Below are 13,843 nucleotides of genomic sequence, written 5' to 3' on the forward strand. Positions count from 1 at the left end.
AAGTGCATCGGCCCATTTTCAGCATCGTGAATTACTTTGACATTATTAATTCTATCACCCGGCACACACTTAGTCGCAGTTTCAAATTAAAACTGCACAATGGTTTCTTTTCTGCGAGCGGACAGCCCTCAGTTTTCCCTGGTCAGCCTTTAAAACGCTTCAGTTACTGGTTAATAAAGCAGAAGGAATATTTGGCTCTTAGCTGCAGCAGATTTTAAGGAAGGCTCAGCTTAGAAATTCTGCCAAAACCACACAGTGCCATTCGTCAACACAGTGACCTCAGAGCACAGTTCATTTGGAGTTGATATCGTCACCGTTTTGTACTTGTGATTGATCACTCGGGCAACCGAGTTCGCCTCCGCAGGAGCTCAAACGTAGCGTTTCAGACAGAAGCTTCAGCACGACCGGTTTGAGAAAAGTAAAGCTTTTTTGGAACATAAAACATGTAAACATGTTCTAGTAGAAACCCAAACTACATATGCAACTGAAAATAAGCATAATAGGTCCCCTTTAAGATTACAAAAAAAACGCAATGAAGGAATTTATCACAAAAAAGTAAATGGACAGTTATCTCAGTTCAGTTGAGATGCAAAGCGCTAAAAAAAGCTGCAACTCTCAGACCGCATTGAGGCTCATTGTATTTATTCTATCAATGTAAACATTAAAAACACGTTTTCTTCCACTTGGTGAGGTTAACCTCTACCGTCAGATGACTGTTTGTTAAACCTTAAACCTTTGTTAAACCTTCTGGTGCCTGTTAGAGGAAGACTGGAGAATGTTCTCATTCAGTGTTATTGTAATAGTGTTTTTTTTTGTGATATACAGTAACATCATAGTTCTCAGTGGTGCCACTCTGTGGTCAACTAGTAATTAGCAGGTCCCACAATCCCTGATCTAATGTGACAGTCAGATTTAGATAGACAGAGATAGATATCAAACATGTTAAAAATAATAAGAAAGCAAAACCAATAAAATGAACGGTAAACATATAAAGTAAATTCTAAATAAATTATACATATAAAATATATACTGTATATATATATATATATATATAATATAGCTACTATCGTAGCAAACAAAACAGTTTTGATGAATTTGTTTACATTAAGTAGCAATAGTGGAAAAACATTAAACAAACTTTGAATGCAGAATTGTTTAGGGCAAGCATGTAGAAAGACAAGCGAGTAGCTAAATTGAGTGTTGAAATAGTGCAAGAAATAAAAAACATAAAACATTTGAAAATGTAATTCACCTTTTGTTTTTATAGAACATACATGTGGGTTTAAAAATACAGATTTAAAACCAGTGGCGGCTGGTGACTCAAACAATTGGGGAGGACAGCAGGAGAACCTGCCCACGGTGTCATGTCATTTCATTTAGTTATTTCTATTATTTTGCACTTGCACCTCCATTTTATGTATGAGCTCAGTGCTGTTCGATATATGTGCTCTCATGTTCCTATATGTCATATAGGGGCCTTATTTTTATATTATTATTTATGTATTTATTATTGTTTGTTTGCACTTTGCACTTAAGTTTGACAAGTATAAAATTATTATTATTATTATTATTATTATTATTATTATTATTATTACAACACTAGTTGCATATGTTAATTATCTCTACTTTCTTATGTAAAACGAAAAACTAAGCAGTAAAACAATGGCTTACAAGATTTCTTAATTTGCATATGCGCGCTCGCGTGTGGCTGGAGTCTCTGCTCCTCTGCCTGCTTGCCTTCACTCACACACCGCGCGCGTTCTCGCTGTCTCGCTCCTTCTCTAGACGTGAACGTGCGCACACGCCACACTGCAGAAGAGTTAGTTTAGCTCTGAGAATATCTAGTGAATGTACAGTGGACGTTTGTGCAGAAATAACTGCTGCAGCTCCTCCAGACCAACAGAGGTTTCCCGTGTCTTGTGAAGTGACGGTGCTCCGCAGCGAGAAAAGTTATCGTCTCCGACCAGGTGCCGGTGTCTCCCTCCGGGCGCAGTCGGGAGGCGATAATGTTTCTCTTCCTGTTTCAGCCCTGGCACCGACTCGCTTTTCCTGCTTCAGCCTCCGAAAGCCAACACTAGGATCAGATCTAAATCATGTTCATGGAGAGACCTCCGTCTGGTCAGCTAACATTACTGCCAAGCAGCTGAAATATAGAGTGATATTGTGGTTTTAGCTGACGTGTGTCGCCTCACTGTGTTGAACGATGCTCGTTCATGTCTATTTAGAGCGAGCGCAAGCTCGAGCCCGACGCTGACTTTCGTTGACTTAACGGCCACAGGCGTCGCCGTTAACAAGCATTTCTGAAAGTTACAAATAGTCCCTTTACAGTTTTTCTCGATTATTTACACACATTTTCTGAAAGCATGCCTCATACTCTCAGAACTCTACACACAAATCAAAAAACACACACACACAATGGGCAAAACCCCTCAATTCTCCTGCAAAATGAAACTTTACATTCAAAACAATGTTATTTCTTCTCAAAATGGTATTTTGTTTTCAAATGACACACACACACCATCATATGAATAGACATTTATAAGAACCAGTTGAACACTGATGTGCTCAATGTAAAACACTATGATGAATGGAAAACACTTCTTCTCCATTCATCATAATGATTTAGGCCTTTTTTTTGTTCAGTGTTACACTTACTACAGACAGTACATCCATAAGTGTGTTGTAAAATATTTTAGAATATTGTTTTTATACTCAGAACACACAAATACACGGTAACAAATATATTTTATTTTCCCCACAAAAACAATGTACACAGTGTACATCCCAACCAACACAACGTTGCACATACAGTGGTCTACATACAAAACAACAGAGGAATTTACTGTATACAGTTACAGTAAAAAAAACTATGCTGCATCCTCTCTTCTGTTTCGGTCTGGCCACAGCACCTCATCCACATCACAAGCAATGTTTGCCCTTTTATGCTAAAGCTCTGATTGCTAATTGTAACACTGTGTGACAGGTGTTTGCCCATGTGATGAGTCAGTGTGCATAGTAGGGCAATTGGCTTTAGAATTTTGAATGACAGTGTGTTCCTTGTGAAAATGAGATTTTCTTCATGAAAATTGTGCCAAATGCAGAGAATTGTGTGTAGTGTTTTGAAAAAAAGTGTGTTTTAGAACTGCAATTTGAGTGTAAAGCAGGAATTGTGCTTGTAGTTTAGCAGAATTGGTTCAGGGGGTTGGTGCATGAGTTACATGTTGTGGTCATTGTGTGTCAAGTACCAGTATTTGTGTGTAAACAATTGAGAAAAACTGTAATATTTTGGTCTCCCTCTTTCCCCTCAAAAAATAAATTAATATAAATAAATTTTTTAAAATAAAAAAATAGTCCATAGAGGAGGAGCAACCTCCTCTTCCTCTATGGACCAGCCTCCACTGTTTAAAACACAAGAAAACAAACTAACAAGCTGCACAGCCAAAGGCAGGCTATACTATAATATCTAATTTAAAGTCCCTGTTCAGTGCCACGAGCATGGAGAGCACGAGCGCATGCTGTTGGTAAGCCACGCGACGAGGCGCTGCGTCACTTCCTGTTAGGGGACGGTTAGAGAGTCGAGAGAGAGCAGCCAGTCTGCGCTTCTGTCGCTGTAGTAACGGAGAGACACCGAGCAGCAGCAGGTCACCTCAGCACCGCAGCAGGACGGACAAAACAAGACAGAAATAACCAACAAACACTGCTGGGAAGGTATTTTTTGTGAACTTGACGTCGTTTGGAACTATTTCGGAGCAGGAGGACAAAAAGAACTTTTTAATTTTCTTTTGTTTTCGTGGAGGAAAATAGCTTTTCGTGTGCGCCAAGTCGTTTTTTAAGTTCTGGTGTATTCCGCCTGTGCTCGCTTACTTGTGGAGCTGCTTGTTGGCTGTTTGGTGAGGCGGACACCAGAGAAGGAGCCACCTGACCTCGTGGAAAAATAAGACCGCAGCTAATGACACGCAGGACGCTGAAAGTCCTTAACGCGTCTCGTCGCTAAGCTCTCCAAAACGCAGCGGCACGAGTTCGCCGCGCGGCTTGTTTACGCGTCCGCGTCGTGAAGTGACGCACCGCTTCTGCAACGTGAAGTTTTTTTGCAGAATCCAATTACTGATATCTAAATTATGGTAAGTGCTAATTAATTTGTGTCAGCTGGTGAATTTGCATTAGTTTGGGACTTAATTTGTTGCACCCCTTTTCATTGCCTCTATCCAGTGCGTAATAAGCAGGTCATCATAACCAGACCAGCATGGATGTAACCGGAGTGCACGTCCTGAAGCGGTCGTGATGCAAAGCGCCGGTCTAATCCCGGGGCTCCAGCCCGCAATGCCTGCTCTCCAGTGGCGGCTGGTGGAAATCTTTCTTGGTGGGGCTGTGGTGCCACATCCAATCAATTTCAGCAAACATCCCGGTATGATTTAATGCAAAAAAAAAGTGAAGGTATCAAAAACACATTGCAATTAAATAACTAACAATTATTTTATTCCAACAGGAAGAGTAAAGAATGCTTTGGAAAAACACAACAGTATAAAATGTACTCAGTGGTGGAATGTAACTAAGTACTTTAAGCTAAATACAATTTTGAGGTACTTTACTTGAGTATTTCCATGTTCTGATACTTTCTACTCAACTACACCTCAGAGGGAAATACTTTTTACTCCACTACATTTATCTGACAACTTTAGTTACTTTACAAATTGAGATTATTAAAGGTCCCTTATTCTGCTCATTTTCAGGATCATACTTGTATTCTGTGTTTCTACTAGAACATGTTAACATGCTGTAATTAAAAAAAACCCTCTATTTTCTTCGTACTGTCAGCCTGAATATACCTGTATTTATCCTCTGTCTGAAACGCTCCGTTTTAGTGCATTTCAACGGAATTGTGACGAAATAGCAACAGAATTGCGTTGCTAGGCAACAGCTTGGGTCCATGTGTACTTCCTGTCAGCTGATGTCATTCACATACACTGCAACAGGATATAAACTGGGACACATTTAGAATGTTTACGTTTAAATCTGTGTAAAGGATCTAAATATTGTACATTTGTGACATCACAAATGGACAGAAAACCTGACAGCTTGTTTCAAATGCAGAGTTTCTGAATACGGGCTGTGTGTATTTCCCTGTGGATTGAGCTTTTCGGTACTTTCACAGTATTTATATAGCACTTAAACCTGTTTTATAATTAAAAAACCATGAAAATCTCACTTTTTTATAATATGGGACCTTTAATACAAAATATAATGTCATTACAATCAAATTACACATATTACTGGGTGCATTCCATATTTAAAACACAAATATTGACAATTTGTATTATTATTCTTATTCTTATTATTAGTAGTAGTAATGTTTTTTTGTGTGTGACTCAGGTAGGGCGGCGACCTAGAGCCCTCTATTGGCCGGCCGCCACTGCTGCTCTCTAACCCGCGGTCCCGGTCAGTCCCACCGGCCCAGCATGAGCAGCACCGACCTGGAGCGCATGTCGCTCAGCTCCTCGGCCAACTCGGTGGCCTCCAGCGCTCGGACGTTGTCGGCCAACGTGAGGAAGCTGCACAACGCGCTCAACCTGCTGCTCAACGACTACGAGAGGGAGCAGTTCATCCACTGCCTCAACGTGTACCACTCCAAACGCAACGTGTACGACCTGGTGCAGACACTCAACGTCATCCTCAACGCGCCCAGCAAGAGGCAACTTCTGCCCATGCTGCGGCTGGTGATCCCCCGCTCTGATCAGCTGCTTTTCGAGCAGTACACCTCGGAGGGCCTCTACTTAAAATCGGATTTAGTAGCAACAAGTAATGGCAACGCAGAACCTCCATCGGGTGACTTCCCAAGCGCCAGCCCGACTCCTCCGGGCCACTTCTCGCCACCCGAGTTCCAGGTGGCGCTGCGCGGCTCTCCGGACAGCTTCAGCACCAGCAGCGATGGGACAGCTCCTCTGGTGCCGCTGCTCGGGAGGAACTTTGTCCACGAGCCGCCCGGTGAGGTCCGGCAGGTCACCATGAAGAGACACAAGAGCAACGAGGGCCTGGGTTTCAGCATCCGAGGCGGATCGGAGCACGGGGTCGGCATCTACGTGTCCCTGGTGGAGCCCGGGAGCCTGGCGGAGAAAGAGGGGCTCCGGATCGGCGACCAGATCATGAAAGTCAACGACAAAGTCTTCGACAAAGTCACTCATGCTGAAGCAGTGAAGGTAAGTCGTTTTTTTCCCCACTATACACCAAAACCTGCACAGCTTTTACTGAAAGCACATTCACTCTTTCAGTAAATTGTGGGCGGCTGTGGCTCATAGGGTAGAGCAGGTTGTCCACCAATCGGAAGGTTGGTGGTTTGATCCTCCGGGTCACACATCTATGTGTCCTTGAGCAAGACACTTAACCCCAAATTACTCCCGAAGGCATAGCCATTGGTGTGTGAATGAGTATTTAGATTAGATCCTGATGGGCAAAGTTGGCACCTTAGTAGCCTCTGCCATCAGTGTATGAATGTGTGTGTGAATGGGTGAATGCGGACATGTAGTGTAAAGCGCTTTGAGTGGTCGGAAGACTAGAAAAGCGCTATATAAATGCAAGTCCACTTACCATTTACCAATACAATTTACATTTACATACTGTAAATTAGTAGCCTGCAGCAATTTCAGCAAGCTGGCACGAATGTCACCGTCATGGGAACTATTTGCACTGGCCTTGTCCTCTAAAAACCAAGGCTACATCTCCTGTGTATGAGCTCCTGTTTCATATTAATCATGTGTTTGGACTAAGCTCGGCGTCTAAAATTGACCTCTTGGACCTAACAAGCCTCGATTTGTTGAGGGGAATTGATTTCTGCAAGCAGCTTCGGCTGTTTGTTGTATCAGCAAGCAACGTACTGCAACGTAGTGTGTAAACTGTAGTACCTCTAGGAAGCATGCATGTAACTAGACACCCTCAAAGCAGCTGGTAACCATAGAGGAGTGTGTGTGTGTGTGAAGCTGGATGTTGGCCCCAGTGCTGCTCTGAAGCTATAAACCGAGAATAAAGGCTGGGGCTATATTTAAGCCCTGTGCACTATTGTTAATGCCACTGAGTGTAAAGCACATCTATTAGCAAATTAGGTGATAAAAGAGCATGTCTGATTTGTGTACAGTGAAGATTGATTTAGATGGAGACCTTGTGAGGTCCTTGGTTTTATGAGCTCTGTGAGCTGTCCATGGTGCTGAAAATTCATCTCAGCGTTTTCCTTCTCTTTCTCTTTTGCCTCTTTTCTTCTCTTTATACTTAAGCCATACTTTTCTGATCGATTTTGTGATTGCACTTGTCATGCCTATTTGCCCATGCTATATATACTCCCGTCACAGGGATTTATAGGTATTTAACAAGGTTCAAGTCAATTTTAAAGCAACTGGAAAATCACACTCATGGTCAATGATTTTGATCCTTATTATTTGACTTCATTTTAGATATTTTATACCTGTGAAAGTATCCTAACTGGATATTACATATACTCTCTTGTGGGGATGTAATGATACATTGATCTGGAATCTTGATATATCGATTCAATGATCAGTGATCCAATATCATCGATGTAAAGTAAAAATATCGATATCTTTTAAGATACGCCTTTATTTTGAGATTCCCACTTAATGTTTATTCTTTTTCAAATCATATTTTATTTGCTTTCTGCGAGTTAATATAAATGTAACCGATGGTGTTAAATGGGTATATGATATTGTCTCATATCAATCGCAGGCCCCTCAATTGAATTGAATCAAAATCATATCGTGGCTGACTTGGTGATATCAGCAAATATCGTATTGTTGTCCAGAGAATCAATATAATATCGTATCATGATAAAACTTGTGATTTACACCCCTGCTCTCTTGTAGCATATATTAACCTTTTTATGTTAGTATTTAATCTATTCTTGTAGCAATGTTCTCATGCTGCCTCTCTTGAAAAACAGATCTTAATCTCAATAAGACGTTTAACTAGGAAACTAAAGGAAAAAAAGAAAAGAGATTTCCACCTACTCAGACGGCCCTGACTTGCAGTCACTTTGAGAAAGGAGTGATTTCTCAGTAAAAAATAGAGAGGCAGCAACACTGCCTGTACAAAGCCACAAAAATGTGCCAGATATCTGTAAACTGCTTTTTAGAATAGTGATTGTATGTCTGTGGTTTGAAAGGTCAGCGTTTTGTTCCCTCTGACAACCAGGGATTATACTGTAGATCAAATTGAGTCCTTTCTAACCTTCACCGATCTTGAAAAAGCTGTCCATGCTCACGTCTCCTCTCATGTGGACTTTTTGTAATTCACTTTATGCGGGGCTCAGCCACCAGGCAAGCTCTTACCTTCAGTAAATCCAAAAACTGCACCTATAGGCTTTTAACTAATGCCAAGAGATGAGAACATGGTACCCTGATTTAGCCTTCATTCACTAGTTGTACTTTAGAATATTAGGCTTCACGGGGTCAATGTCCTTGATACATTTATAGATAAACAAGTTTATCTCCTATACTACGGCACAGATCCTCTGGTCGACTGTGCCTTTACAGCCCGGGCCCCATCTTTTGGATGAATGCATTTTCATAATGTTATATTTTGTGGTGTAAAACAAAACTTTAAGTGCTTTATCTGCCCTGCCAAAGTGTCTCTGAGGAAGATGCATAACCTCAATGTGTCAATACATAGTTTTCCATTGATGGTGCTTGTTGAAGCGATTAAGTTATTGGCCTAATTTTGTATTAGCAGTTTCTCTAAATCTGCACCGACTAAAGACTGCAGCAGAGCGTCTCTGCACCTCATATCGAACGTGATCTCAAACTGCGTTGTAGAGAATACTAATGGCAGAATTAACCATCCATGTTTTTCCAATCAATGCTCTCCACATTCGAAGTTGCCTCTCATCTGTGGAGTGAGGGCTATCGATTGCTGTCTCTGTACAGTAAGTGAAGAGTTTCACTGTCTTGGTTTCTTTCAGAGGGACCACGTCATTTCTAGTGTGAGTTGTGTCGATTGTGAGACTAAGAGGGAGTGAAACCAAAGGTCGGTGAAAATTGTGCGTCACACACATCTCTCTGTAATAGTGTTCCTTCATTTTTTTATTCACACTTGTGGCATTAGTCCTGTTTGTATTCGATTGTGAAGGGAATTTTAAGCAGACCTTTGAAATGTCGCAAAAAAAGACATGTGAATTAGGGGTGTTTCCATCAACAGGGTTTGGAGTAAATAAACTTGGTCAGAAGTTGGCACAGGGGTTGCGAACCGGAAACAAAACAAGTCGGCTTGGCCATTTAATCATCTACGAGGAAAAAATAGGGAGAGGTCTAAAGGAATTAGTTTCAATTAGGCAAGTTTTAATTATTCTTTCATGTCAGCTAGTATCAGCCACGTTTCATGTAATCCAGAGACGAAGACAAACATTCACACGTATGATAATATCTGGGAAGACGCCGGCAGCAGAAACAGCCGATCAGTTATGTGATCTAAATGTTCGCTATGTCAGAATTTATTCGTTTCCATAACCCATTCAGCGCATCAACTCCTTTTAGACAAAGTCAAAAACCACCTCAAGCGAGCGTAAAACTTTTTTTTCTAATTAAGGAAGTTTTATCGTATTTTGCCGTTTCCATAAATGTTTCTAATGTGATACTTCACAATGTGAATACAAATTTGCGACTGGAAACATCTCTACTGTCAGCAAATCTTTATTTCATGCTCTGCTACTCCTTCTACTATTAAGCCCTCCATAATGACTATGGTATGTGTAACTAGTTATACTGCTACCACTGCTGCTTGGCCTGTACTGCTGTTATTAGTCTGAAAGACAGGGCAGGCACCCAGCCAACAGGAGAGAAGCCCTCTCCGAGATAAAATCTCCCTGGAGGTCATTAATGCTTGACTTTAGTTATTTGAATGCCTCCGCGGTTTAGTCTAAATGTTATTACAGGCTTTTAGAACCATAATCATTTTAACCGTTTAAACTCTGCCAGAGTGAGTTTATCATTGCAAACTCATGATGTGCAGCCAAACATTGTACAAACCTACATGATTTTTATTCTGGTGGAGACTGTAATATTTCTACCTGATATCATAACATCGTTATATCGAATATTTCACTCTTCACACCTTTTTCAGTGATATGTCGGAAAAAGCAGGATATGTGATGCGGTCTATAGTGTGAAAAGTTTTGCCAAATTTAAGGAAGAGGTTTACTGCTAATCAATTTCCTTCATGTTATACAACCCTTTTTTCACCTCAGGGATTTGTAGACAGACTATTGAGCCGTTGATTGATTCGAAAAGCACTTACTCCTTGTTTGAACTACCTAAAAACTGAATTTAATCAATCATTGAATCAGTCCTCGGGCAAAAAAACACAACACTGGGAATAATTCTGCAATGGTTAAATGTTTGAATATGTTCATTTTGAATGCATTATAATATTAAAATATTTAATCAACATTAATCGCATGGTTGTCCTTATAATTATCCAAATTATCACATGTTTTATATGCTCAAAATGTACCTTTAATGGAGATTACTCTTATTAACGTGGGAGTGGGCAAATATACTTGCTTTATGCAAATGTATGTATATATTTATTACTGGAACTCAATTAACAAGACAAGACGATGACATATCTTGTCCAGAAACCCTCACAGGTACTGCATTTAGCATAAAACATATGCTCAAATCATAACATGGCAAACTCAAGCCCAACAGCGAAAACAGTGTGCTGACTTGACTATGACTTGCCCAAAACTGCATGCGATTATTACAAAGTGGGCATGTCTGTAAAGGGGAGACTCGTGGGTACCCAGAGAACCCATTTTCAATTACATATCTTGAGGTCAGAGGTCAAGTTAGGTCAAAAACCTAGTATGACATGGTTGGTACCGATGGATTTCTTAGGTCTACTAGTTTCATTTGATGCCAGCATCTTCACTCTACCTTTAAAACTAAACCCGCTACATCCTAAAAATCGTAAGTTGCGTTAATGCGTTAAAGAAATTAGTAACGTTAAAACAAATTTGCGTTATTATCATGTTTACTTTGACAGCCCTAATTCATTATAATGTCTTACTAAAATCATATTAACGCATGACAGCATTTTTTATTCTATATATTTTTTCTGCCACATTACAAACAAACTACCAGCCACGCCTGAAAACAGCTCAGTGACTTTATGCTTTTGGCACATTTGACGAATGAAATGTCACCTTTGAATACGCTGCTGTCTGGACGCTCTTGATGAATGCAGTTGTGACAGCACATCTGATCTGGTCTCCTCACTGCAAACTGAACTCCCTCAGAGTATCCAAATTCAAAGCTCCACAAATCAGTGTTTTTATATGAAAGAGCAATCAAAAGACTTGTGTGTTATGTGAAAATGGTCCTAGAGATGAACCCAAAGAGAGTTATCACCCAACTCTGCTGCTTCACAAAGCAACTCTCATCAACCATGTTTCCATCAGAAGAAACAGCTGTTTTCAGCAAACATCTCCGATAAACCCACTGCACTCAACTTAAAGGGGACATGTCATAAATAACTCGCTTTTTCAGTCCTTGTGCACATAAATTTCGTTATTTGGAGTGCCTACCAACCCACAAACTGTGAAATAAGACAAGTCAGTCAATTTTCTGTGGGCTGCCAAGATCAGAAAACATGTGATTCATCAAGCCATTCAGATTTGGTTCCCCTTCCTATGTCACATGCAGCCTCGTTAGAATATACCACCCACAGCTTGAGAACTACCTTTGCAAAGGTGATGGGAGCTTAAAGAGACAGGCCCTAAAACGGAGTGTTTCAGACAGGGGTTGAATACAGGTATATTTAGACAGACAGTATGAGAAAAATAATGTGTTTTTTGAACATTAAAGCATGTAAACATGTTCGAGTAGAAACCCAAAATACAAGTATGAACCTGAAAATGAGCATGATATGTCCCCTTTAACTTCCACCAAACAGCAGACAGACAAAGCTAGCAACTAGTTATCGATAAAGTGGAACATCTAGCAGCTAAAGAGACAGATATTTTTCTCAGGAGTTGGTAGAGACCAAATCAGAAAAAAAGATTGAGTATTAAACTTGCGTTCATCAGATGGACAGAAACGTGATGCGTAAACAGACCAAAAAAAGGATTAATGCAGCTACAACACAATCTGATTATTTCGAAAAACTGTAGATTAGTTTTGTATCCGTTACAACATTGCACATTTGCTCAGCCAGAATGTTATATGACAGCCACTTAGCTTTACCACCATCACACGCACATAAATAACAAATCACTATTCCCACACAAACAACAAAGCTGGCTTTAAATAAGTCTTTGCAACTTATTTTGTTTCCAGCACATTACTCATTCACACTGTTTTCTCCCCGCTGTATGCCTCTACTTAGGCTTAATCCGCTCCACTTTAGCAAACCTGTGTTGCCTGATGAGTTTAGGGATGGCCTCTGAAAGCAATAGATTGTTGTTTGCCCCTGGGGACGAGTCAAGGGCTTACAGCTGTATTACCTTCTGTCTCCAGCTCTCTCCTCTTCCTAAGAGCCTGCCTTGGCCCCGGTCCCTAGAGTCACTGCCAAGGTTAGCTACCCTGTCAGCATTTAGACTTTTCTTTGTCATCTCGTCTGTGCTGGACAGTCAGGAGATGTGACAGGATAGGAGAAGGGACATAAATCGTGTTGGTTTGGAGTAACAACAACGTCGAGACAAGCGGTCTTGTCTCGCCATCAGCCACAGACTGCCTGTCTCTCTGAGTTTTTAACCTGCTTGGTCTCAAGTCTGAGGAGGATGTGAGGGGGAGAAACAAAGGCAGCATAGAAGACAAACAACTAGAGAGAAAGAAAGCAAGACGAGATAGGTCGACATGTTTTCCTGCCTTCCTTTTTTTCTTAATTTGTTTTGAACCCTGTCAGCAGTTGTTCCAAGAAATGCTGTAGTGTGGTGTGTTTTGGAGCTTTGACCGCCCTGCAAGGGGACCAGAGGGAGAGGGGATAAAAAAGATGGCCGGTCTAAATTCACTGGGTCGACACCTGGGCAGCTGCCAGGCACATTGACATGCAAAGACTTGGCCACAAGTCAGAGAAATGGGAGCTGAGCGGCCCAGTGCAGCACTGCAGACTGCTAATGGTCAGTGTGTTGATTGGATGTCGGGAGGCAGATAGAAATCTCGTTAAACTTGAGAGCTGATTCAGTGGTTTTGACATGTTCGTTTGCAGTTTACTGAAAGAAATATCCCCGACATTTCTATAAGGACCCAATACAGGGGCATCTTTGCTTCCTTAATTTGATGTGATTCCTTTTGAAACAGGATGTTGAAGCTTAAACACAGAGAATGTGTTCCTGAGTTACCACATTGGCTGGATTGTAAGGCAATGGGTTTTGTTTTTCTGGAAATGACGTTAGTCATACTATATGTTCATTGAAGTGTTAGAGTTAGCCTAGTTTAACCTGTGGGAGCTTCTGGCGGCTTGTGTAACACGTTTGGCTATACCACAGAGGAAGTGAGTGAAAATGAGTCAAAGCGTCCCCTGACGTCTTTACCGCTGAGACAGAGCAGGGACTGAATCATCTGTCAAGCTGCCAAGAATTACTGCTGTCACAGAATGTCATGATGAGGATAGAAGCTGAACAATGCAAACAGGCAGAGAAAATGGATGCAGAGGCAGTACTGAATACTGTATGTGACGACAGACAAGATACACAAATGCAGGATTTCCATTCTGCCTTAATGGAAGTATTTATTATTTCAATTCAAGGATGAGGGCTCTCTTTTAGTATCTCAGGGAAACATTGACTTTGACTGGCTTAAATGTGTTTTGTATAGGGCTGTCAGTCAATAAAAATATTTAATCGCAA

General features: G+C 40.9%; 1 protein-coding gene across 5 annotated transcripts in view; it reads left to right on the forward strand.

The window, feature by feature from the left end:
• Nucleotides 1-3,510: 3,510 nt before the first annotated feature.
• whrna (whirlin a) overlaps nucleotides 3,511-13,843 on the forward strand; it is a 150,884-nt gene continuing 140,551 nt past the window's right edge. For 2 of the 5 annotated variants that reach the window (XM_037752964.1, XM_037752963.1), the window contains exons 1-3: nucleotides 3,513-4,121; nucleotides 4,210-4,405; nucleotides 5,371-6,194. In XM_037752964.1, the coding sequence (XP_037608892.1) occupies nucleotides 5,457-6,194 (738 nt within the window). In that variant the 5' untranslated portion in view covers nucleotides 3,513-4,121; nucleotides 4,210-4,405; nucleotides 5,371-5,456. Of the gene's footprint in view, nucleotides 4,122-4,209; nucleotides 4,406-5,342; nucleotides 6,195-13,843 lie in introns of all 5 variants that reach the window. The other 3 variants (XM_037752962.1, XM_037752960.1, XM_037752961.1) reach the window with 3 other exon arrangements.

This window comes from Sebastes umbrosus, chromosome 19 (genome assembly GCF_015220745.1).
Source record: "Sebastes umbrosus isolate fSebUmb1 chromosome 19, fSebUmb1.pri, whole genome shotgun sequence".
NCBI classification, from domain to species: Eukaryota; Metazoa; Chordata; class Actinopteri; order Perciformes; family Sebastidae; genus Sebastes; species Sebastes umbrosus.